At 44.9% G+C, this 22,165-nt stretch overlaps 1 protein-coding gene across 2 annotated transcripts in view; it reads right to left on the reverse strand.

The window, feature by feature from the left end:
* Nucleotides 1–22,165, reverse strand: part of LOC137420644 (uncharacterized) — an 85,989-nt gene that overhangs the window by 52,041 nt on the left and 11,783 nt on the right. For both annotated transcript variants that reach the window (XM_068105880.2, XM_068105881.2), the window contains exons 5-6: nt 10,633–10,716; nt 4,381–5,472 (exon numbers count right to left, since the gene is read on the reverse strand). In XM_068105880.2, the coding sequence (XP_067961981.1) occupies nt 4,381–5,472; nt 10,633–10,716 (1,176 nt within the window). The remainder of the gene's footprint in view (nt 1–4,380; nt 5,473–10,632; nt 10,717–22,165) is intronic.

Genomic DNA, 22,165 nt, shown 5'->3' on the forward strand with positions numbered 1-22,165 from the left:
AGGTTACCTGGTGGGGGGGGGGGCGTACGATAGGAACGTACCTGTCTCACCTGGTTCCCATGTGCCCCCAGTATGCATCACCTTACATTGCGTGCACTTTTGCGCCCTTACCACCTTACTCACTTGTCTGCTTCTTTTGTCTCCCACCTCCGAGGATCTGGCTTTGGGGTAGAGAGAGAGGAGAGAGAGGTGCTGGCTGCGCAGTTGTGGGCCTGCACTTTCGCTGTTTGCTGCCGGGATCGATACACCATATGGACCGCAATGTTTGTGGCCACCCACAATGGACCGCAGTTCGTTTGCGGCCAAGCACCACCCGGGGATGGACCTATGGGTCAACGTGGCACCTATGCCATACAGGTGAACCACTTTTAGTTAACACCAAGTGCACCACAAGAAGAGCAAGAGACACCTGCAGGGTTAGGGGTTGTCGAATTTATTTTTATTCCAATGAACAATGGTGACTGCACCGATTGGTGGTGGGGTGGTGCTTTGATGCTCGGGAAGGGTGCTCTGCACGTTATTAAAGGCCGTCGGCCACAGAGCACTCGTGGGTTGGTGTATCGATGCTGGCAAGCGCGCTCTCTCTATGCATAACATCGGCATGTGTCCCTCCAAAAACAGGTCCTGGATCGTAGTGTAAATAGCAGCGTAGTCGTGTAAATAATGCTCCCTACCGGCTGTATGTGTAGTTTGAGAATTCTTTCCGGATTCGGTTATCCTGTGGGTGTGTTTCTGTGAGGAGAAGGGTGCAACGTCGCAGGGGGACATATTTACTCATTTGTGAATATCTGTAAAACTGTCGCACTCAGGGTAGAGTTAATAGTAGAGGGAACTACATTGCGTGCCACACTAAAGTAGGTAAAAATTTATCGGGTCGGGACGCCCCGAGGGTAGAGAAGGGTGCAATGTTGCGAATATGGAATTTGGCCTCCATATCCGCTTGTAAATATTCCCCTATTTCTCCAATACTCCCCAACTATCCCCAATCCCCCATTCCCTAGTCCCATTGTCTGTAAACAACAATCAGTAGAGCCGACCTTCCCCTTATTCCCCCATTAAATGTCGTGCCCAGGTCCACCGCACCACACGTAGACAACTTTCGGACATCTCGCTAGTTATTCTTAGTCTATGTCAGTTAAGGCCTCGTTTCCATTAATTATGACTCTTCGTTGCACCAGAATGTGATTATATGGCACCAGTAGTGAGTTTAGGACCTTTCCCATACCTCCTCCCATCTTCTTCCCCGTCTACAACAACAGAGGGGCACGGCGCTGCGCGGGGGGGAGTGTGCGTCCTCCCACCGGCTCGGTTCGCCGCCATCGACAATGCGCTCCAGACGATGCGCTCCAGACCATGCGCTCCACGGGGTTACCACGAAGGGGCTCCTTGTCAGCTCCTCGTCAAGGGCGGAGCCTGGTAAACCCCCCGCACGCACCCAATGAGAAGCAACGTGCCGATTCCACGAGGCGGAGCTAACGAGCCGAGGGCGTGTCACTCCCCGCCGGATATACGCGGCCACGCGCCGGATGTGACGTCAGATGCGCCCCCAGCTTGAGACGAAAAGACGCCACTTCGAGCGCTGTGCAACCTTCCGCATCTCTGGACCGGACCGGGTCGATCCTGCCCTGAGCCCAGGAGGACCTGGAGCCATCGACAACCGCTTTCCTGCCATCAACCCCCGTGTGAGTCAGCCTTGTCCCGTTTGCCTGTCGTCTGTTGGGGAATAATATAAGATTGTGTCTAAGTGCTTGTCTTTCTATGTTGTACCTCTCGTCCCTGTAATCTGACCTTCCGCACGAATATAATCTCCTCCGGAGGTCTTGAGAACCGTATCCCTGGTGTCTGTCATTATAATTCAGCCGTGTGTCTTCTTTTTCCTTATTGAGCCAGCGTGGCGCGGCTTCGTCAACGTTCGAGTACAATCGGGTAATTTGTGCGGACACGACGGCCATTCCGCTCGGCCCACCTTAACATCAAAGTCGTGTCTGTAACAATATATATATATATATATATATATATATATATATATATATATATATATATATACATATACACACACATACATATATACATATATATATATATATGTATATATGTATATGTGTGTGTATATGTATATATATATATATATATATATATATATATATATATATATATATATATATATATATATATATATATATATAGACTTGGCATTTAATATGGAATATATTTTTTTTCTTGACTTGGGTTTACTTTCTTAACTCAGTATATCAATCTAGTGAGTTTATTTTACACTTTGGTGATTTATTTGTTAAAAGAACCATGTCACTGATTGTCTGTCGCAGCAAGAAGTCAACAACAGGATTATATCACAGGTGGCGTGGCAAAATGTACGGACAGGTGCATTTGATGATTGGCTTCACAGTTGGGTATACAAGGGTTGTTGCGTTCTGTATTAGTGGAAAACAACTGCTGCACGTCTCCAAAAGTTATTGCCGCTTCCTCTGGAGATGGTCCGTCAACTCGACAATGCTGTTTGTCATGGAGTGGTGGCTTTACGAAATTACGGCATGAAACAGCGTGCTATTGCTCGGCAGTATGGCATCACTCAAGGTCAGGTGTCAAAGATCCTGAAACGAAATGCTCAGAGGTGTGTCCCTACTCCAATACCGAGGCCAGGACGTCCCCGCAGAACCACAAGGAGGGATGATCGCCAGCTGCACCGGTTAGTCCGCAATGGCCGTACCAAGTCAGCTAATCGGCTTAGGGCTGAGTGGCAGCAACTGACAAATGTGCCTGTATCCAGAAGGCTAGTCAACCAACGACTGGTTCAAGCAGGCTATTGTGCCAGGCGTCCCCCGAGAAAGCCACGCCTGACCAGACAACACCGCCAGCGCCGATTGCAGTGGGCCAGAGAGCACCGTCAATGGCAGCCAGGACACTGGAATCACGTGATCTTCAGTGACAAGTCTAGATTTCTGGTCTATCGTCAAGATGGTCGCGTCCGAGTGTGCAGACAAGTGCATGAAGCCTACAACAAAGATTGTATAGTGCCAAGAGTCCAAGCTGGAGGTGGTGGGGTGACCGTTTGGGATGCTTTTCATGCAGGGGGCAAAACTGACCTGGTTGTTCTGAATGGAAACCTGAACCAGTTCAAGCACAGGGCCATTCTGGAAGAAACATTGCTTCCATTTGCTCGTGCAGCCTTTCGAGGAAACTTTGTCTTCCAAGATGACAATGCACGGCCTCATCGTGCTCGCATGATCCAACACTTTCTTGCTGACCGTGGTGTAGAGCATATGGAGTGGCCTGCCATGTCCCCGGATATGAATCCGATAGAGAACTTGTGGGCAGAATTAACGCGTCAAATCGACCACTTGGACCAGCAGCCGACCTCTGTGCGTGAATTGCAGCAGGCTATTGTGACTGCATGGCAAGCGATTCCTGTCCAAACCTTGGCAAATCTCGTGAACAGCATGCCTCAACGTGTATGTGGTCTCCTGAATGCTCGTGGGGGTTACACGAAGTACTGAACTGTAATTTTACTGTCCGTAATCCCAGTCGTAATTTAACTTTTGTTTTTGTTTTCAAAATTTTTTGGCTAATGTGCAAAATAAAGAGATACTTCTGGAAAACGTACAGAAGTTTAACATAGTACTGTCCATGAATTGAGTTCAATATCAGTTTACATCACTTTCAAGGATCAATTTATTTGTTTCGAAATGTCAAATGTGGTTTTTGTTTCTTTTAAAGGTCACATTAACAAAATGTAGAATAATTTCAACATAATTCCAATGAACTTTTGGTTCTAAGACATCTTGAAAAGTAAGTTCACCCCCACAAAAAAAATATTCCATATTAAATGCCAAGTATGTATATATACATATAATTATATATATATATATATATATATATATATAATTTCACAACTTCCTCTCAAACAAGGAAGTGCTCAATATACCTTCCCTAAGGTTGCATCCAGCTGTTTCTATAGCAATCTTACTTTCTCCCATTCCGAATACAAAGCCACACTTTTGCAAATGTAACAGGGGCAAGACAGTTAAAGGAACAGTGAAGTGCACCATAAACACATCATAAAAACACACGAAATAACAAGCGGACGCGGACACACACGGAAGCACACACGGAAACACACACGGAAACACACACGGAAACACGCGCACACACACACACACACACACACACACACACACACACACACACACACACACACACACACACACACACACACACACACACACACACGTTTCTTTCCGTTTATGAAAGTATTTAACCATCAACTGCACAGATGTTCACGGCTGTAATCATTAAATAAATGTTGATGCAGCCAGTAACAGATAAAGCTATATATGTCAAAAAACACAAGTTCAAACTCACCTGCCCACTGTGTCCGGGAAGACCTGACGCCACGTAACCCTGACCTCCAACCCCACCACTGCCACCATAGTACCCTCCAAGAAGCATCTGGTTCTGTGCAGAATTTGCAACAGGCATGTTAAAGCTCTGATTCTGTCCCGCATTTGATACCTTTCCACCACAGTAAGCCTGTACTTCGCCTGGAGAAGAGCTTGTAACATTATAAAGTTGTCCATGTCCACCTCCATTCTTTCCAACATAGCACGGCACAACACCAGCATTAGCACCAAGGGGAGAATGTCGGTAGCACCCCTTTAACGACTGGTACGTATTGCTATAGCAGCCATAGCCAGGACTCGTTCCACTGGAAGCGCTGTATGCAGGGCCGGGACTGGGTTTAGAAGCCGCCCCTGCCGGTGGATATGCCTGCGTGGGACTGGTAGTGTGCACCGGACTGCCATATGCATACGGTTGTACAGGGCTGGGAAGGCTCGCAATGCCATATCCATCACGAGAAGCAGTAGTATATGTCGGGGGTTGTGCAGCATTCTGACAGCTGTTCTGCAGGTGATACGATTGTCCGTGGCCTGACTTGGTATTGGATCCACTCACACTATAGGGTGATGTGTGATTAGAGCCAAAGCACTGTGTGGGATTTGCGTTGAACGCTGCTGTAGGACGTGATTTCCCACTTGGTGAGGCGACACTGTAGGGCTGGTTCGGGGTAGTATTATAAGCATGACTCGGACTTGAATTGGCACTCGTGCTGACTACACTAAAGTTCTGATTTGTGGCACTGGCATTATAAGGTCGGCTAGGACTCGACTTCGTGCCTGTGCTTGGGATATTGTAAGACTGAGCGGATGAAGCATTATAAGCTTGGCTGGGACTACCCTTGGGTGTTGAAGCAGGCCCACTGTAGGGCCCACTTTGGCCTTTAGATGAAGGGAAAGGCTGGCTTGCACCACTTGTGTATGCCGGGTTGCTGTTGCCGTTTCCCCCATGGGCAGAGTTGGGCAAACCGTACGTCTGGATGGGGCTGGTTGCTGCATATTGTTGGGGAGAGGCAGAGGGAGGAGCTGATGGAGGACGAGCTGGAGAACCTAGTGGGACCTGTTAAAACAAGGGGAGAGGTTAGGTTTGTTTGGAGTGAAGACAAAAATTGAGGCTGTTTAATAAGACGAGCACACGTTCAAATATTTCTTTGAAATCCCCCTTTGAAAACAAAAGTTGAGCTCTTCCACGAGCCGCATTACTGGATTGACATCTATTGAATTATGTATGAAAACATAGGGGCAATACCCCTGGCGCTCACCTGGTAGAATAAACAGCATACTGCACCAACTAAAGATATTTTAAACCAATTTCAATGGTTGCTAGAAGACAGGGCAGCTTGTAGAATCATACGAACATAATCATAAGACTTTAAACAAACAAACAAAAAAACACCTATTTTGGAGATCAATCCCCCCTCCCTCCCCCAACCCCATTTACCTCCTAAGACCACAATTTTTCTAATGCCTTGAACAATACATTGGTACATCATGGGTGATTAAGATTGTGGTGATGTTTCATCGAAATTGCGTGTGCAGTTTGAGAAGAAAGCAAATACCTATTTTGGGGGGCAACCCCCCCGTAGACCTTCAAAGGGGCAAAAAAATTTAATGCCGTGAACAAACTTCGGTACATCACGGGTGATGAAGGTTGTGGTCAAGTTTCATCGAAATAGTGTGTGTAGTTTCAGAGGAAAAAAGGAAATTCCTATTTTGGGGGGTCAAACCTGGATCCACTTTGACCCCGGTAAACTCCAAGACCCCAAATTTTTTAATGCCGTGAACACACTTTATTCAAAACACAACAAATATAATTTGTGCCAAGTTTGGTTACACTCTCTTCAGCGGTTTTGGAGAAGAAGTTGCAAGTGTTTACGGACAGACGGACGACGCGCCATTGCATAAGCTCCCTTGGATTTCGTTCCAGGTGAGCTAAAAACGCCTTATTGCCAGATCTGAAATACAACAAAACCAAAAGTGTCGTTTCACAAAAATATATATTTACAGAATTTTTTGGCAGATTAGTGTTTCTTATGTCTTTGAAAACCTTATATGAATAATGAAGTAAATGTTGCTGCATCGCAAACGCTTGACTGTTGTATGGAGAAACCTTGGCACAAGGCAATGTCTTGCAAACTCGTGTGTTTGAGCCACGAGCTTCTGGCCATCACTCTTCCCTGCCCTATATCTTGTCCATAAACCATACTATAAGAGAGATGTCTGTGTGTGTCGCCATGGTTCTTAGAGATGGCCACATGGATCTTCATCAAACATTCAGAGGCTCATCAGACAGTGCCGCAGTGCTTTAGGCAAAAAAAAAAACAAAAAAAAAACCTTTTCGCAAATTTTTTTAAAACCTGGATTGAAAAGAATAAATAAAAATAAAAATCACTCTATAGTGTCTCAGCCTTTGTAGCTGTGTGAAAGGTAATATTAAATTATCCCCAACCCCATTCCTTAGTGGCTGTACAGAAGTGGCCCCAACAAAAAAAATTAAGAAAACTAGAACGGCACTCGGTAGAGCACATACCTCCGCCGGGCTGAACAGTTTATGTTTTGCATCCCAATGATAGGCCGGATCTAGATTCGGACCTGAACCAAAATCGAATTGGCTTGTTGTCACCAAACCAACTCGTCCATAACTTTTTTAAATATCATGTTATATATTGCTTTTCACCCGATCTCTCTTTGGTGAAGATACACTTAAAAATTAAATAATTATCGTATCCGAATCCATATTTAGATCTTCACTGAAATCGAATCGATTAGTCCTTGTCACACACCCAAACTCTCTACCAGGTTTCGTCCAAATCCGTCCATAACTTTTTGAGATATCCTGCTATGTATCGTTTTTGGCCCTATCTCCCAATGGTGAAGAATCACTTAAAATATTCTACTAGCCGGATCCGAATCCGGATCTTTACAAAAATCTAATTATTTAGTTCTTGTCACATGCGCTGCCTCTCTGCCAAATTTTGTCCAAATCCGTCCACAACTTTTTGAGATATATTGTTCACAGACAAACAAACAGACAGGGGTGAAAACATAACCTCCATCCACCTTTGGTGGTGGAGTTAAAAAACAAAATTTTATTTCTTTCAAATGGAAACAGAATGAGAACAGCACCGGACAACACCAGGCACCCCTTTCCATATGTTATACAGAAGGAAATCTTGAGAGAACATTTCAGCTTTCGCAAATATCGAATATTCAACCCTGCACTGGAGGTGCACAAAACGGGATATTCTGCTTCTCTAGAATTAGAATTAAAACACTCCCACAAAACCCCACCAAAAATGTTTCTTGGCTGTAACTGCACGGTGAATTGTCGTGGCATGCTCCATTGAACACCGCAAACAAATGTGAACAAAACCCACGCTGTCACCGTCCCCTCCACCACCACTCCCCACTAGCCCTGTAAACATTCAGCCCAACAGAAGGCATTAAGCAAACAGCCAATAGCAATCCAGGTTCAATCAAGTCTCATTTGTGCTGCTGTGTTCCAACAATTAATCGATTCTCTTTTACCCTTGTACGGAAATTGTTTGTCATACCCCATATACCAAAATTGAGGATTGTTCTCAGGAAGATGGCAGATGGTCAAAATCGGGGGTGAAGTGGGGAGAATTGGGGGGGAGAAGAAGAGGGATGTCAAACCCTTCTACTCATTTATTGAACTGCATTGGTGTTTCATGAGGACCATCACAAAATGCAAGTGACAGGTGAACAAGCTTCATGCAAAGATGAAGGAACACAAAGTGGAAAGGGGGTTGTTAGGGGGAGACAAGTAAAATGTAACAATGCTTAAAGACCCGATTCTGCAAGTTTTATGTGCACAAAAATTAAGTAACACAAGAATGGTACTTGGTAAAGCGCAAACCTCCACTAGAGGCAAAGCAGTTTACGTTTTGCATCCCACCGATAGGCTGGATCCGAACCTCAACCGAAACCAAAATCGATTCGGCTTGTTCATGTCACCTACCCAACTCGTCCACCTAGTTTTGTCATAATCCGTCCACAACTTTTTGAAATATCAAGCGAAATACATTTTTAGCCCCATCTTTCAATGGTGAAGAATAACTAAAAAAAATAAAAAAAATTCTCATAACAGTATCCAGATCCAGATCTTCACCAAAATCGAATCAATTTGTCCTAGTCACACACCCAACCTTTCCACCAAGTTTTGTCCAAATCAGTCCATAACTTTTTTAGATATTCCTACTCACAGATAGACAGACAAACAGGGCTGAAAACAACCTCTGTCCACCTTAGGTGGTGGAGGTAATAAAACTAAAGCAAAATTGATGGCGCTCCATCACAAATCCCAATGCGTCCCACCTAAATCATTTCCACCAGGAATGACCCAATATCAATTTTTGAGTTAAACTCTTCCCCAATTTCACCCGAGTGACTTAAAGACACCACCCCCTGTAGCATGAACCGGGGGTCAAGTCCAAAAAATCGTCACATATTTCATGCATCTCTCAATGGTGATTGCATATACAAAGTTTAATTTTGACATGTATAAAACATGTGCCCGTAATTGCATTTCTGGTATTTGACCTTTTGAACCCCATACCAGGAGGCGGGGCCAAAATGTGTGCACCTCCTTGCCATGTGGTGATCAGAACTACCAATTTTGGTAAATTTCTACCCAAGCATTGAGGAGGAGATAGCGTGACGGATGGACGGACAGACAAACAGACAGGACTGGGCAGAGACAGGACAGATGGATCCAATTACAATATCCCCCCGTTTTTTCCCAAAAAGTGCGGATATAATCAAACAATGTTAAACTGATTATTCAGCAAATCCTCCGTAATTGTCAAGCATTACTATCATGGAAAACTGCAGAAATCAACGAAGTGAGGAAATATGGCATATCTGCCAACTTTGCAAGAATACCTTGCAGGGCTTTCCCCCTCAGGTTTTTCTGAATCGGAGATCATTATATTGGTGGAGAGACACCACACCATGTGTTGCTATAGCTGCCGGTTAAGCAGTCTGATCTCACTTTTGTAATACTGGAAACAATTTTCCCATTTTAGCCAAATTCAGTGGCGCAAGGGTACCCTGCTGCTCCGTTGCTTGACGTTCAGCATTTAGAAAGGATAGTGTGGGGTCAAACAACCATAGGTTGACAACCATTGTGTACGCTTTGATGGGCCTAATAGCCTCCTCCAAAATTGAAGTTCCTTGTAAGGGAACTCTTATTATTACTATCCCTATGCTTTTTGAAAAAAAACAGGGATATTGTAATCAGCCCCGTCTGTCTGTCTGTCTGTCCATCCATCTGTCATGCCATCTCCTCCTAAACGGTTGTGCACAAATTAGGCAAACTTGGTAGTTATGATCACCACATGGCAAGAAGGTGATGAAAGCACATCTTGGCCCCGTCCACTGGGTGGGGTAAAAAAACATAAAATGCAATTACAGGCACATTTAATAGTATTTTTGATGAAACTTTGCACATGCAGTCAGCATTGGGGACACATGAAATATGTAACTAATTTTTTGGAATGAACTCTTCCCTTTCTTCCCACCCTCCTCCTCCCACTCCCATGGGTTCATACCCCAGGGTGTGGGAACTTGGATGAAAATGAAAAAAACGAAATGTCAAGAATGAAAAAAACCATACAACTCAAAATGTGATATTGGGTTATTCCTGGTGGAACATTTAGCCATCTTTCAACTTTCCCTTAGGTGGGAAGCATCGTGATTTGCGATTTTATTATTACTGTATTAATATCATTCACCAGTAAAACAATATTCAATTATAACAGCAAAACTCAAAATAGTAAATGTGTAACAGTGTGAAGCTAAGGACAAAAAAACGTTTCTCTTTCGTTTTGTTTATTTATAACGAGGCATGAATGGGGGAGAAAGGGGGGAGAGGGTTGTTATATTTGCCATTTTACACTTCCTCTGTTTATAAATTCTGCTGTATATACTTGCAAGTAACATATTCACAACCAGCTTTGTCATCGTCACCTTTTTGTACATCATTTTATTGTACAGCTCAATTATTGTTGCTCTGCAAGTGCCAACATGACTTGGCTAGACATTAGAAACTGAGACACTTATTGCTAGCCACTCAATCTGACCAATGCCATTTCCATAACCAAATTAACTCACAAATAACACTCATTAAAGTTGACACCACCAACAATGCTAAATGGTGAGGGTGACTTTTAAAACAAGTACATTATGCAAGAATTACCTGCTGGGGGCCCGGAGTCAAACGGAGCTGTGGAAGAGTTGCTCGACCGTCAGCTGCTCCTCTCTCTGGACTGTATGGCGACATCTGCACAAGTGAAATAAACGAGGAATCTCTCACTATCTCACCCAAGATCACTTGTGGGACAACAATCTACCCAGCCCTTTGCCATCCATTGCAATATTTCTTTATTCTTACGAGCCAACAATTGTGCCGTGATACAATATGCATCTCACTTTCACAAATAGTGTCTAAAAGGCCACGCAATGCCTTTTTTTAAGGTGACGAGTGAGTTATGTAAAATGCAGCAGCTCTGGTCATCAATGCAAGCATCAAAATCTACTGAACTTCTCACTCATCCTAAGTGCAGGTGAAAGGGAAGAGACCAACTTGCCAGCCGTACGGCGCATGCCATCAGTGTTGATTAGATTTGATTGACAGCCAATATAATTTGAAGCATATGAAGGACATTTTACATTCTGAAGGTGCAGCATTCTCAAATACGTTAGCCAAGGACCAAGATTACTTATACAATCTTGGATGCTCACCATCACGAACAATCCAAAATGTTGGGATGTCAGAAGAAAAACTGACAGATTTGTAAAGGTCAAAAGAGAAAGGAAGATACAGCACAAAATGTCATACAGACGACTGAGAACAGCATCAATGTTCCACCCAAAGTCGTTTACTTGCTGATGCAGTGACACAATTTGGTAATGCCAATTGTACCGATAAATAGGTGTTATGGTGGTAACAAAGCATCCACTCAAGTTATGACCAAATCAGATCAATTAAATTTGCAATGGATAACATATATGTAAAATGAGGTAAACTCTCAACACTGATCATGTCAGAACCTCACATGTCTCTTCGGCGACCAGGATTGGCTTCCAGTTGAGATTGTATAAAACCAACTGTCCACAAAGGAATGATGTGTGTTCATACAACACCTACTTTGTATTAACAGCTCACCAACGAGATAGACAAGCATATATGCAAGAGTAGGATTACACTCTTCAGCTATTAAAAAAAAACCTTCAGAAGTTGAAGCTCGTGGAAAAGCAAATGGCAACAGGTGGAGAGCAACGACGATATAATGGAGAGGAGCATAAAGCTTGCACTTTGGGATGGTAACTAGGTGTGGGTTTGTGAAAGAATGTATGTGACCTGGATGGTAGATGATGGGCAGAGAGAAGCGAGGCAGTGGAGAACTAACAGGATACCAACCTTCATGCAGTGGATGAGAGGCAGATCCTGTGATGGCCTCCTGCCCAAATATGCGAATAACTTCAAAAGCCTTGGATTCAACTGCTTCCAGGGGAGCAAGATATGAAACAGCTGCATGAGTCCAGAATGGGGGAGCCATCCTCCATTGGTATTTTACATGAAGGCCTTGTACAACGTCATGAATTCTGGAAGGTTCAGAATGGTCATGGATCGGCGGAGAGTACAAAGCGCCGACAAGCCACATAAAGCGGCTTCAAATATGGTTTTCCCAAGACACACAAAAGTAGGTAGTAGGGTTGAGGAGGTCCCGCGACTGCCACTCTTCCAGGGGGTATCCACTGAAGTAGACTGGGGGATTCACCAGTTCTTCATGAAAGGAGGAAAGAGTGAGAATGTGAGCCTCTCCTGCATGGAAAAAGACACGCTCCAGGGTAGTTGCCCAGTGACTCTTTTTTCCATATCTACAAAGAAGGAGCCACAGCAGTCTTCCAGTCAGATATGTAGGATACCTGGTATGGTTATGAGCAAAAGTGTAATAACAAGTACAAAAAGTTTTAATTAAAACAAAAGCCGCGTCGATGTTACACAATGCCTAGATGCAGCTGTGCCTATAACGTCGATGTTATAAGCACAGGACATTCCTATTGATTCGATTACTTGATGTTATTTTTGTGCAAAGTGAAAATATATCTCGGCAATTTCCCGTGTGTGGCGACGAATTTTTAATATATCTCGGCATTTTCCCGTCTGTTATTTCAGGCGGTGTATGACTGACCATGCCGCGATTGAAAAAAATATATATCTCGGCAATTTCCCGTGTGTGGCGACACGTGAACGAAGCTATGCTCCTCTCTCCACATTATTGTGACGACGTATAAATTAAATATTTCATCGTGACGATTGTCATCAAATGGACGAATTTTTAATATATCTCGGCATTTTCCCATCTGTTATTTCAGGCAGTGTATGACTGACCATGCCGCGATGTAAAAAAAATATATATCTCGGCAATTTCCCGTATGTGGCGACACGTGAACGAAGCTATGCTCCTCTCTCCACATTATTGTGACGACGTATAAATTAAATATTTCATCGTGACGATTGTCATCAAATGGACGAATTTTTAATATATCTCGGCATTTTCCCGTCTGTTATTTCGGGCGGTGTATGACTGAGCATGCCGCGATTTAAACAAAATATATATATCTCGGCATTTTCCCGTCTCTTATTTCGGGCGGTGTATGACTGAGCATGCCGCGATTTAAAAATATATATATGTCAATGGACTTGAAGTTACAGGCCTTTGAGAATTCATTTCGTTCTATAAAGGGCAACTTTCATCGCATTTTCTTCCAGTCTTTTTTCAACCGAGTCTAAAACTATGTTGGCGACTGTGAAAAATGAAATGATATATCGAATTTGATTTGAAAGAAAACTGTGTGAGAGGAAGACACCACGGGCCTACAAAACAGGCCTCAAAGCTATGCGAGTTAATAAAATGGTGGATATTTGTTTATATGAAGGCTCTCCCAGAATGGGTGGAGCTACGGTTCCCAGAATGGGTGGAGCTTTGAGGTTTTGTCTTCTCTGCAAGAACAACAAGAAGAAGAAGAAGAAGAAGACGTGGTAACAACAACAACAGCAGAGTGCACTCTATGAGCAGCGTCTGCGACGCGGCTAAAAATAAATAGACTAAGAAAAAGTAAACTAAAGTTATAGTAGAAAGAAAGTTATAGTAGAAAGAAAGTAGAAAAAGTAAAGTAAAGTATATATATATATATATATATTTATATATATATAGTTACGTTTGTAGGGGGTAGACAATGATTACCTTAGAGCCAGGTAGAGTGTATAGATTAGTGTGCTCCGACTGTCGTGAAGAATAAACCCCATGTAATAAGTAGGAAATTTGTGAAGACCGTCTGTCAGGTAAGCTTGTATCTTCGTCCCCATGAGAGGGGTGTGGTATGTTAATTAGCTAGGGACTATGGGTAAATTAATCCCCTGTATGTAATTGCCTCTGTAATATTTTCCTGTGTTCCTTATGACACCACACTACACCCCATAGCAAGCCAAGCAATCAACACCATAATTAATGACACAACTTAAAAACCAACCAGAAACCAGGCATCGAACACTACCGTGGATAACACCGACTTGGTGAGCACACAGGACAAAAGGTCTGTGAGCCATGCCCCGGGGAGCAGTGATTGGTCCAGCATTTGATTGGCACAAGGACTGGTAAGATGGGACTCGCCTATAGGAGCAGACACGGAGACGTCGTGGGATGACGTCAGAGCCTCAAGTACAAAACCATTAGAACGGCGGACATTTTCTCTTCTCCCTTCTTCTCGTTCTGGATCCCATAGCGAACGGTCGCATTTTGTCTTTTTTTTTTTTTTTTTGGATACTGAATCGAGGCTCGTGAAAGAGCTAACATTAACTTCACAAACAAATCGACCAGACAAACAAAATACACAAAAGGAGGGAGCGGAAGACAAGATGGGGAGAAAAGGGGAAGCACACACACAACATCCGAGACAACACAACATCCGAGAGCAGGAAGATGTGTGGAAGGGAGAAGGCCCGGGGGGAGGAGGCGTGGGAAGGGGGGGGGGGGGAGGGAGAAGTATAAAGCACAAGGACACCAAGGACTTCCAGGACAAAAGTTGGTATTTCAAAAAGTGGAATTGGGGTGAAATTAGCGGGGGTAGAAAAGATCAAGGTTTTGGATGGGGGAAGATAAGAGATGGTGGTGAACAGTTGTTTTAAAGACTTGGAGGGTGGAGTGGGATTGAAGAGAGTGAGGGAGTTTGTTCCAGAGGCGGGAGAAAAGAGGAATGAAGGAGTGAAGGTGAGCAGAGAGTCTTGATTTTGGCAGTTTAACCAAAAGAGGGTTGCAGGCAGATCTTGTGCGACCTGTAGGAATATTTGCGGGACAGAGCCCAGAGAGAGCTGGGGGGGCAAGGCCAGAGAGGAGTCGGTAGAAGACGGAAAGACCACCAACCTGCCTGCGGTGAGTGAGTGAGAGGCCCTTGGAGTTAGCTTCATCGCGGGAGATTCCAATGATTCTGAATGCTTTGGTTTCAACAGCGTGAAGGCGAGCTAGGTGTGAGGCAGGAGCACCAGCCCAGAGGGGAGAGCAGTATTCCATTGAACTGCGGATGAAAGCCTTGTATGTGGTGAGGAGCTCAGGTGTGCCAAGGAAGGACTTCGCACGACGGAGGATGCCCAGTCGGCGACTGGCTTTGGAGGCCAGATTTGAAATGTGGTTTTTCCAGGAAAGATCATGGCAGATAGTGAGACCCAAAAGCTTGAGTGACAGAACTTCTTGGAGAGAATTATTCAGAAAGTGGATGGGAGGGTTGTCCAGTCGGTCTTTTCGAAGAGACATCGTAAGAGTGTGAGATTTGTCAGGATTGAAAGACATGTTCCACTTGTTTGCCCAGTCTGTGATTTTGTCAAGGTCTGCAGAGAGTGAGGAGGCTGCAGACTGCCGATCTGAGGGATGAAGAATGGAGCGACAGAGAGTAGAGTCGTCAGCAAAGAGATAGAGAGAATTTTCAAGAGAGTCAGAGAGATCATTGATGAAGACCAGAAAAAGCACAGGGCCCAGAACACTGCCTTGGGGAACTCCAGCCTGAACAGGAAGAGGAGATGAGAGAAACCCATTCAGGGCCACACGTTGACTACGACTAGAGAGGAAGTCCGCCAGCCATGCGTGGAGATTTCCATGGATACCAAAAGAGGAGAGTTTGGTGAGCAGAGCGGGGTGCCAGACCGTATCGAAGGCATGTGATATGTCAAGGGAGACTGCTCTAATTTCCTGTTTGGCATTGAGGACCTCCATCCATTGTTGAGAAAGCAGAAGCAGCATGTCCAGAGTGGAGTGTCCAGGTCTGAAACCAAATTGATGATCAGAGATCAAGCCATTGGAGAAGAGGAAAGATTTCATATCTGAAGCAATGATGGATTCCATGACTTTGCTGATAATTGGGAGAAGGCTGATTGGTCTGTAGTTGCTGGGATCTGTTTTTGCACCTTTTTTGTGCAAAGCGGTGATGTTGGCAGATTTCCAAGCAGATGGAAGATGACCTTGAGCAAAAGAGAGGGTGAAGAGAACAGAGAGGGGGAGTGAAAGACCGGAAGAACATGATTTTAGGACCCATGGGCTGATGCCGTCAGGTCCAGTTGCAGAATCAGAGTCGAGGGTTGACAGAAACTTTTCCACCTTGTCAAGAGGAAAGGACACAGAGTCCAGGAGCAGCTGGGTACGACTGGGTACGGTGGGTACAGAGAGGGATGGGTTTGGGACACAAGATTTAGAGGCAAACACAGAGTTGAGGCATTCAGCTTTTTCACATGCGGAGTCAGCCGTGTGGCCATTTAAGGTGAGGGAGGGGATGGAGGGGGAACAAACACCAGAAACAGATTTCACCAGACGCCACCAGGATTTGGAAGAGGGAGACAGATAAGAGAGTTCGGTCCTGAGGACGGAGAGATATTGTTTCCTGGCTCTCCTGAGGGTGGACACACACTTGTTTCGGGCTTTGTGAAAGGAAATGAGATTTCCTTCCGTTGGATTTGCTTTCCAGGAGACGAAAGCAAGTTGTTTCTGGGCAATAGCCTCACCACAAGATTCCGTGTACCATGGACGGGAGGAAGGGTATGACAACTGAAGACGAGAAGGGATAAATCTGTGCATGAGAGAGAGCAATTTACTTTGGAAGAATTCCCAGGATGAGTTGATGTCAGAGGCAGTAGAGATGGGAGACCAGTCCAGATGATTGATGGCTGCTTGAAGACCGTGCCAGTTGGCCTGAGTGAAATGGCAGACTCGTCGACGCTGAGGAGGCTCTCTGAAAATGGTCAGAGAGATGTCCACTTTAACAAGCACATGATCAGAAGAGCCGATTGGAGCAGAAGAAGAGCAGCAGACATTTTCAGGGAAGTTAGTCACAACCAAGTCCAGAAGAGAAGATTCTCCGTTGACTGAGATCCGGGTTGGGAAATTGACAGATTGTGTCAGTCCCAGTGAGTCACAGAAGTCCTTTGCTGAAGAGACATGGCTGGTGAGAGAGGTACCCACCCCCAGCCAACTGGCATGGTGACAGTTGAAATCACCACATATGAGTCTTCTGGCGCAAGGGGAGATTAATCACGGGCAGTCATGTTCCGACATCTTCATAGTGATCGTGAGGAGGAAGAGCTGCGGACCGAGAGCTGCGGTTTCCCGCGCGAGGAAGACGAAGATAAGTGCAGCTGGAAGAGCAAACTCTACATGGAGGCCTGGTTTTCCCACCCACGCGCTGCTCAGCAAAGCATGTGGTTCCTGCCAAGGCCTCAGACGATCTTTGACGATTCCTGACGAGATACACCAGCAGCTTAGAGCTAAGTACCGCAAACCACACATATTTATTTTCCAGTTATTTTATCCTTTGTCTGTATCCAGGTCTGTGTGGGAGCACTCCAATTAGGAATATACAGAGTTGGCATTTAATATGGAATTTTTTTTTTTTCTTGACTTGGGTTTACTTTCTTAACTCAGGATATCAATCTGGTGAGTTTCTTTTACACTTTGGTGATTTATTTGTTAAAAGAACCATGTCACTGATTGTCTGTCGCAGCAAGAAGTCAACAACAGGATTATATCACAGGTGGCGTGGCAAAATGTATGGACAGGTGCATTTGACGATTGGCTTCACAGTCGGGTATACAAGGGTTGTTGCGTTCTGTATTAGTGGAAAACAACTGCTGCACGTCTACAACAGTTATTGCCGCTTCCTCTGGAAATGGTCCATCAACTCGACAATGCTGTTTGTCATGGAGTGGTGGCTTTACGAAATTACGGCATGAAAGAGCGTGCTATTGCTCGGCAGTATGGCATCACTCAAGGTCAGGTGTCAAAGATCCTGAAACGAAATGCTCAGAGGGGTGTCCCTACTCCAATACCGAGGCCAGGACGTCCCCACAGGACCACAAGGAGGGATGATCGCCAGCTGCACCGGTTAGTCCACAATGGCCGTACCAAGTCAGCTAATCGGCTTAGGGCTGAATGGCAGCAACTGACAAATGTGCCTGTATCCAGAAGGCTAGTCAACCAATGACTGGTTCAAGCAGGCTATCGTACCAGGCGTCCCCTGAGAAAGCCACGCCTGACCAGACAACACCGCCAGCGCCGATTGCAGTGGGCCAGAGAGCACCGTCAATGGCAGCCAGGACACTGGAATCACGTGATCTTCAGTGACGAGTCTAGATTTCTGGTCTATCGTCAAGATGGCCGCGTCCGAGTGCGCAGACAAGTGCATGAAGCCTACAACAAAGATTGTATAGTGCCAAGAGTCCAAGCTGGAGGTGGTGGGGTGACCGTTTGGGCTGCTTTTCATGCAGGGGGCAAAACTGACCTGGTTGTTCTGAATGGAAACCTGAACCAGTTCAAGTACAGGGCCATTCTGGAAGAAACATTGCTTCCATTTGCTCGTGCAGCCGTTCGAGGAAACTTTGTCTTCCAAGATGACAATGCACGGCCTCATCGTGCTCGCATGATCCAACACTTTCTTGCTGACCGTGGAGTAGAGCATATGGCGTGGTCTGCCATGTCCCTGGATATGAATCCGATAGAGAACTTGTGGGCAGAATTAATGCGTCAAATCGACCACTTGGACCAGCAGCCGACCTCTGTGCGTGAATTGCAGCAGGCTATTGTCACTGCATGGCAAGCAATTCCTGTCCAAACCTTGGCAAATCTCGTGAACAGCATGCCTCAACGTGTACGTGCTCTCCTGAATGCTCGTGGGGGTTACACGAAGTACTGAACTGTAATTTTACTGTCCGTAATCCCAGTCGTAATTTAACTTTTGTTTTTGTTAAAAAAAATTTTGGCTAATGTGCAAAATAAAGAGATACTTCTGGAAAACGTACAGAAGTTTAACACAGTACTGTCCATGAATTGAGTTCGATATCAGTTGACATCACTTTCAAGGATCAATTTATTTGTTTCGAAATGTCAAATGTGGTTTTTGTTTCTTTTAAAGGTCACATTCACAAAATCTAGAATAATTTCAACATAATTCCAATGAACTTTTGGTTCTAAGACATCTTGAAAAGTAAGTAAAGTAAAGTAAAGTTACTGAGGAACGGGCTTATTTTAGCTGAGGCTAATGACTGTACCTGAGTTGCTGTGTTGTCATGATTTACACCAATCATAATACAAACAATTACTTTGCACAAATTTATTTGTTGTGTTTGTGATATTACATTTTTATAGGTAATTTAGGTTGAAGATTTAGGTTGAATGTTTTTTTTTCAAGAAAGAACCACTCAGCCCACACATAGGGGAGGGGTAGGTGCAGACTGGAAGTTTGGGACGATTACACCTCACCACCAAGTAATTCAAAACACCTCACCACCAAGTAATTTAAAACACCTCACAGCCATAAAACACGCAATAAAAACACATCACCACCACAAAATCAAAAACACCTCACCACCACAAAATTGAAAATCGACCACATAAAACACAGTCAGTTTGTGTGTTTGCACAGATGTGTCTCCCTTCATTAGGGGTAGGATTTAAAGGCCGATCTTTTAACACAAATGTGTGTGCACCACGGTCTATTTCTGAAGATAAAACAAACTTGAAAAACATTTTCCAGAAAAGAGTAATTACGTATGTATCTTCCATTGGAATTGTAGATGGTGGCTTGCAAACCGAGCCTCAAGGGCGGTGTACAGAAACGTTTATTTTTAAATAACAATAAATACAAGGCGCAGGGAGGTTAAATTTGCTGCAGGTGATGTGCAACGTGCTCAGAGTAAAACAAGTTTTCATTTACATCCGTAGGATGTCTAATAAATAAAGAAGATATAAGAACGCCTGACACTAGGGTGAGGCTTCAGATATTGGCACGCTCATGAGGCTGTATCGACAAATAAACTGTTTCAAACCGTCATTTTTTCTGATTCTCAAATTTCATATTTGATTATTTAATATTCATGTTTGAAATATGTAATCGCCTCTGTTATTTCCCCTCTGTTCCTTTTGACACTGCAGCACACACACATAGCCAAGCCAGCAATCGTGCATCAAGACACGAAATAAAAACCAACCGGAAACAAGGGATTGAACAATACCGCTGCCGCTTCCAGCCGCCACATCACCACATCAAGCAGGCAGGTCCATAAAGCCACGCCCCGAAGAACCATTGGTCAGGTCGGCTATAGAGTGATGTGGTGGTGGCTGGTTGGAGCAGGCACAGGCGGCGTCGGATGACGTAAGAGCCTTGAAGACAAAAGACTGTGTTCTGACATTTTTCTCTCTCTTATCTCCCTCTTCTCTTTGGGTCCTAGCTTTGGTGGCGAATGGTCGTGTCCCGACATATTATCTCTCTCTTTCTCTTTCTTTTTCTTTCTTTCTCTTTCTCTTTCTCTTTCTCTTTCTCTTCTCTCTCTCTCTCTCTCTCTCTCTCTCTCTCTCTCTCTCTCTCTCTCTCTCTCTCTCTCTCTCTCTCTCTCTCATGGTCGATATTTACTTTCTCTTGCGCCAGGGACATTGAAAGAGAACAGTCACATTTTATAGCGCTCTTGCGCAAGGGCCATTGGAGGTCTCGACGAGCATGAGGAGGACCGCGGCTCATGGACTCTGGTGCACTTGGCCGTAGCTTTGTGACGGCTGAAGGCCGTGCTGAGTGAACTGGAGAGATGACAGTGCGTCGTCTGGGTGCTGTGTGGAGCAGACGGCGAGTCGAAGGGCGCGGCCTGCTCGCTTCACGCTCGGCGGCTAGAGGGGCGAACTGTGCACGGAAGCCTGCGTTTTCCCGTGCAAGGACGAAGGGGAGGGCCTGTGACGATCCGGGACGAACAAGGGGACCAGAGTGAAGTACACGCAAATGACATTTTGTTACTTTCAGTTATTTTTCCCTTTGTCTGTATTTGAGTCCGTTGGAGGGTCCCTCATTTAGCAATATTTATAAAATAACCACCTTTAGAGGCCATTTTTCCCCGCAAGCGGGGGTTGGCCTTTTTCGGGAACCGTGGTTGTTGTTGTTTTTAGAGCCCCTTTTTGAAGCAATGTTTTACGGCCGGATGCCCTTCCTGACGCCAACCCTTTTTGCCGCCTTTAACGACAAGCAGGGAATTACCAGTGAACTGGTACTCAATTTGCCGACCTCGGAAGGATGACAGGCTGAGTCAACCCCCCTGGCGTTAATTCAGCGATCGACCGCGATTCGAACCCAGGATCCTAGGATCCTAAGCCGGCACCCTAGCCGCTAGCCCAACACCTGGGTTTCATTTAGCAATATTTGATTGTGCATTTTCTTGATTGCTGGCCTTTATACTTATTAAACATTTTTATTTGTACATTTTAAATCCGTGTCGGTTGACTTGATTATCGCAGGTTCAAAGACGTCCAGTGGGACCCGTGAAGGGAAGCCTCACTATCCCTCCACTACGCTCCTCGTGCGTATAAAGAAGGTCTGCCATTGGATTGAACGCCTTGGAGTTAAAGCTCGTTCGGCTATCCGTTTCCTTGGAGGATTTTATTCCCTAGGAACGCAACAGTATGTATAGCATTCAATTTAAATGTTGTTCCTCGATCATAAACTGACAAGACCTGACAAGGTGGAAGGTGGAAAAGTTTCTGTCAACCCTCGACTCTGATTCTGCAACTGGACCTGACGGCATCAGCCCACGGGTCCTAAAATCCTGTTCTTCCACTCTTTCACTCCCTCTCTCTGTTCTCTTCACCCTCTCTTTTGCTCAGGGTCATCTTCCATCTGCTTGGAAATCAGCCAACATCACCGCTTTGCACAAAAAAGGTGCAAAAACAGATCCCAGCAACTACAGCCCAATCAGCCTTCTCCCAATTATCAGCAAAGTCATGGAATCCATCATTGCTTCAGATATGAAATCTTTCCTCTTCTCCAATGGCTTGATCTCTGATCATCAATTTGGTTTCAGACCTGGTCACTCTACTCTGGACATGCTGCTTCTGCTTTCTCAAAAATGGATGGAAGTCCTCAATGCCAAACAGGAAATTAGAGCAGTCTCCCTTGACATATCACGTGCCTTCGATACGGTATGGCACCCCGCCCTGCTCACCAAACTCTCCTCTTTTGGTATCCATGGAAATCTCCACGCATGGCTGGCGGACTTCCTCTCTAGTCGTAGTCAACGTGTGGCCCTGAATGGGTTTCTCTCATCTCATCTTCCTGTTCAGGCTGGAGTTCCCCAAGGCAGTGTTCTGGGCCCTGTGCTTTTTCTGTTCTTCATCAATGATCTCTCTGACTCTCTTGAAAATCCTCTCTAT

This window comes from Myxine glutinosa, chromosome 2, assembly GCF_964187855.1.
Source record: "Myxine glutinosa chromosome 2, kmMyxGlut1.1, whole genome shotgun sequence".
In the NCBI taxonomy this organism is placed as follows: Eukaryota; Metazoa; Chordata; class Myxini; order Myxiniformes; family Myxinidae; genus Myxine; species Myxine glutinosa.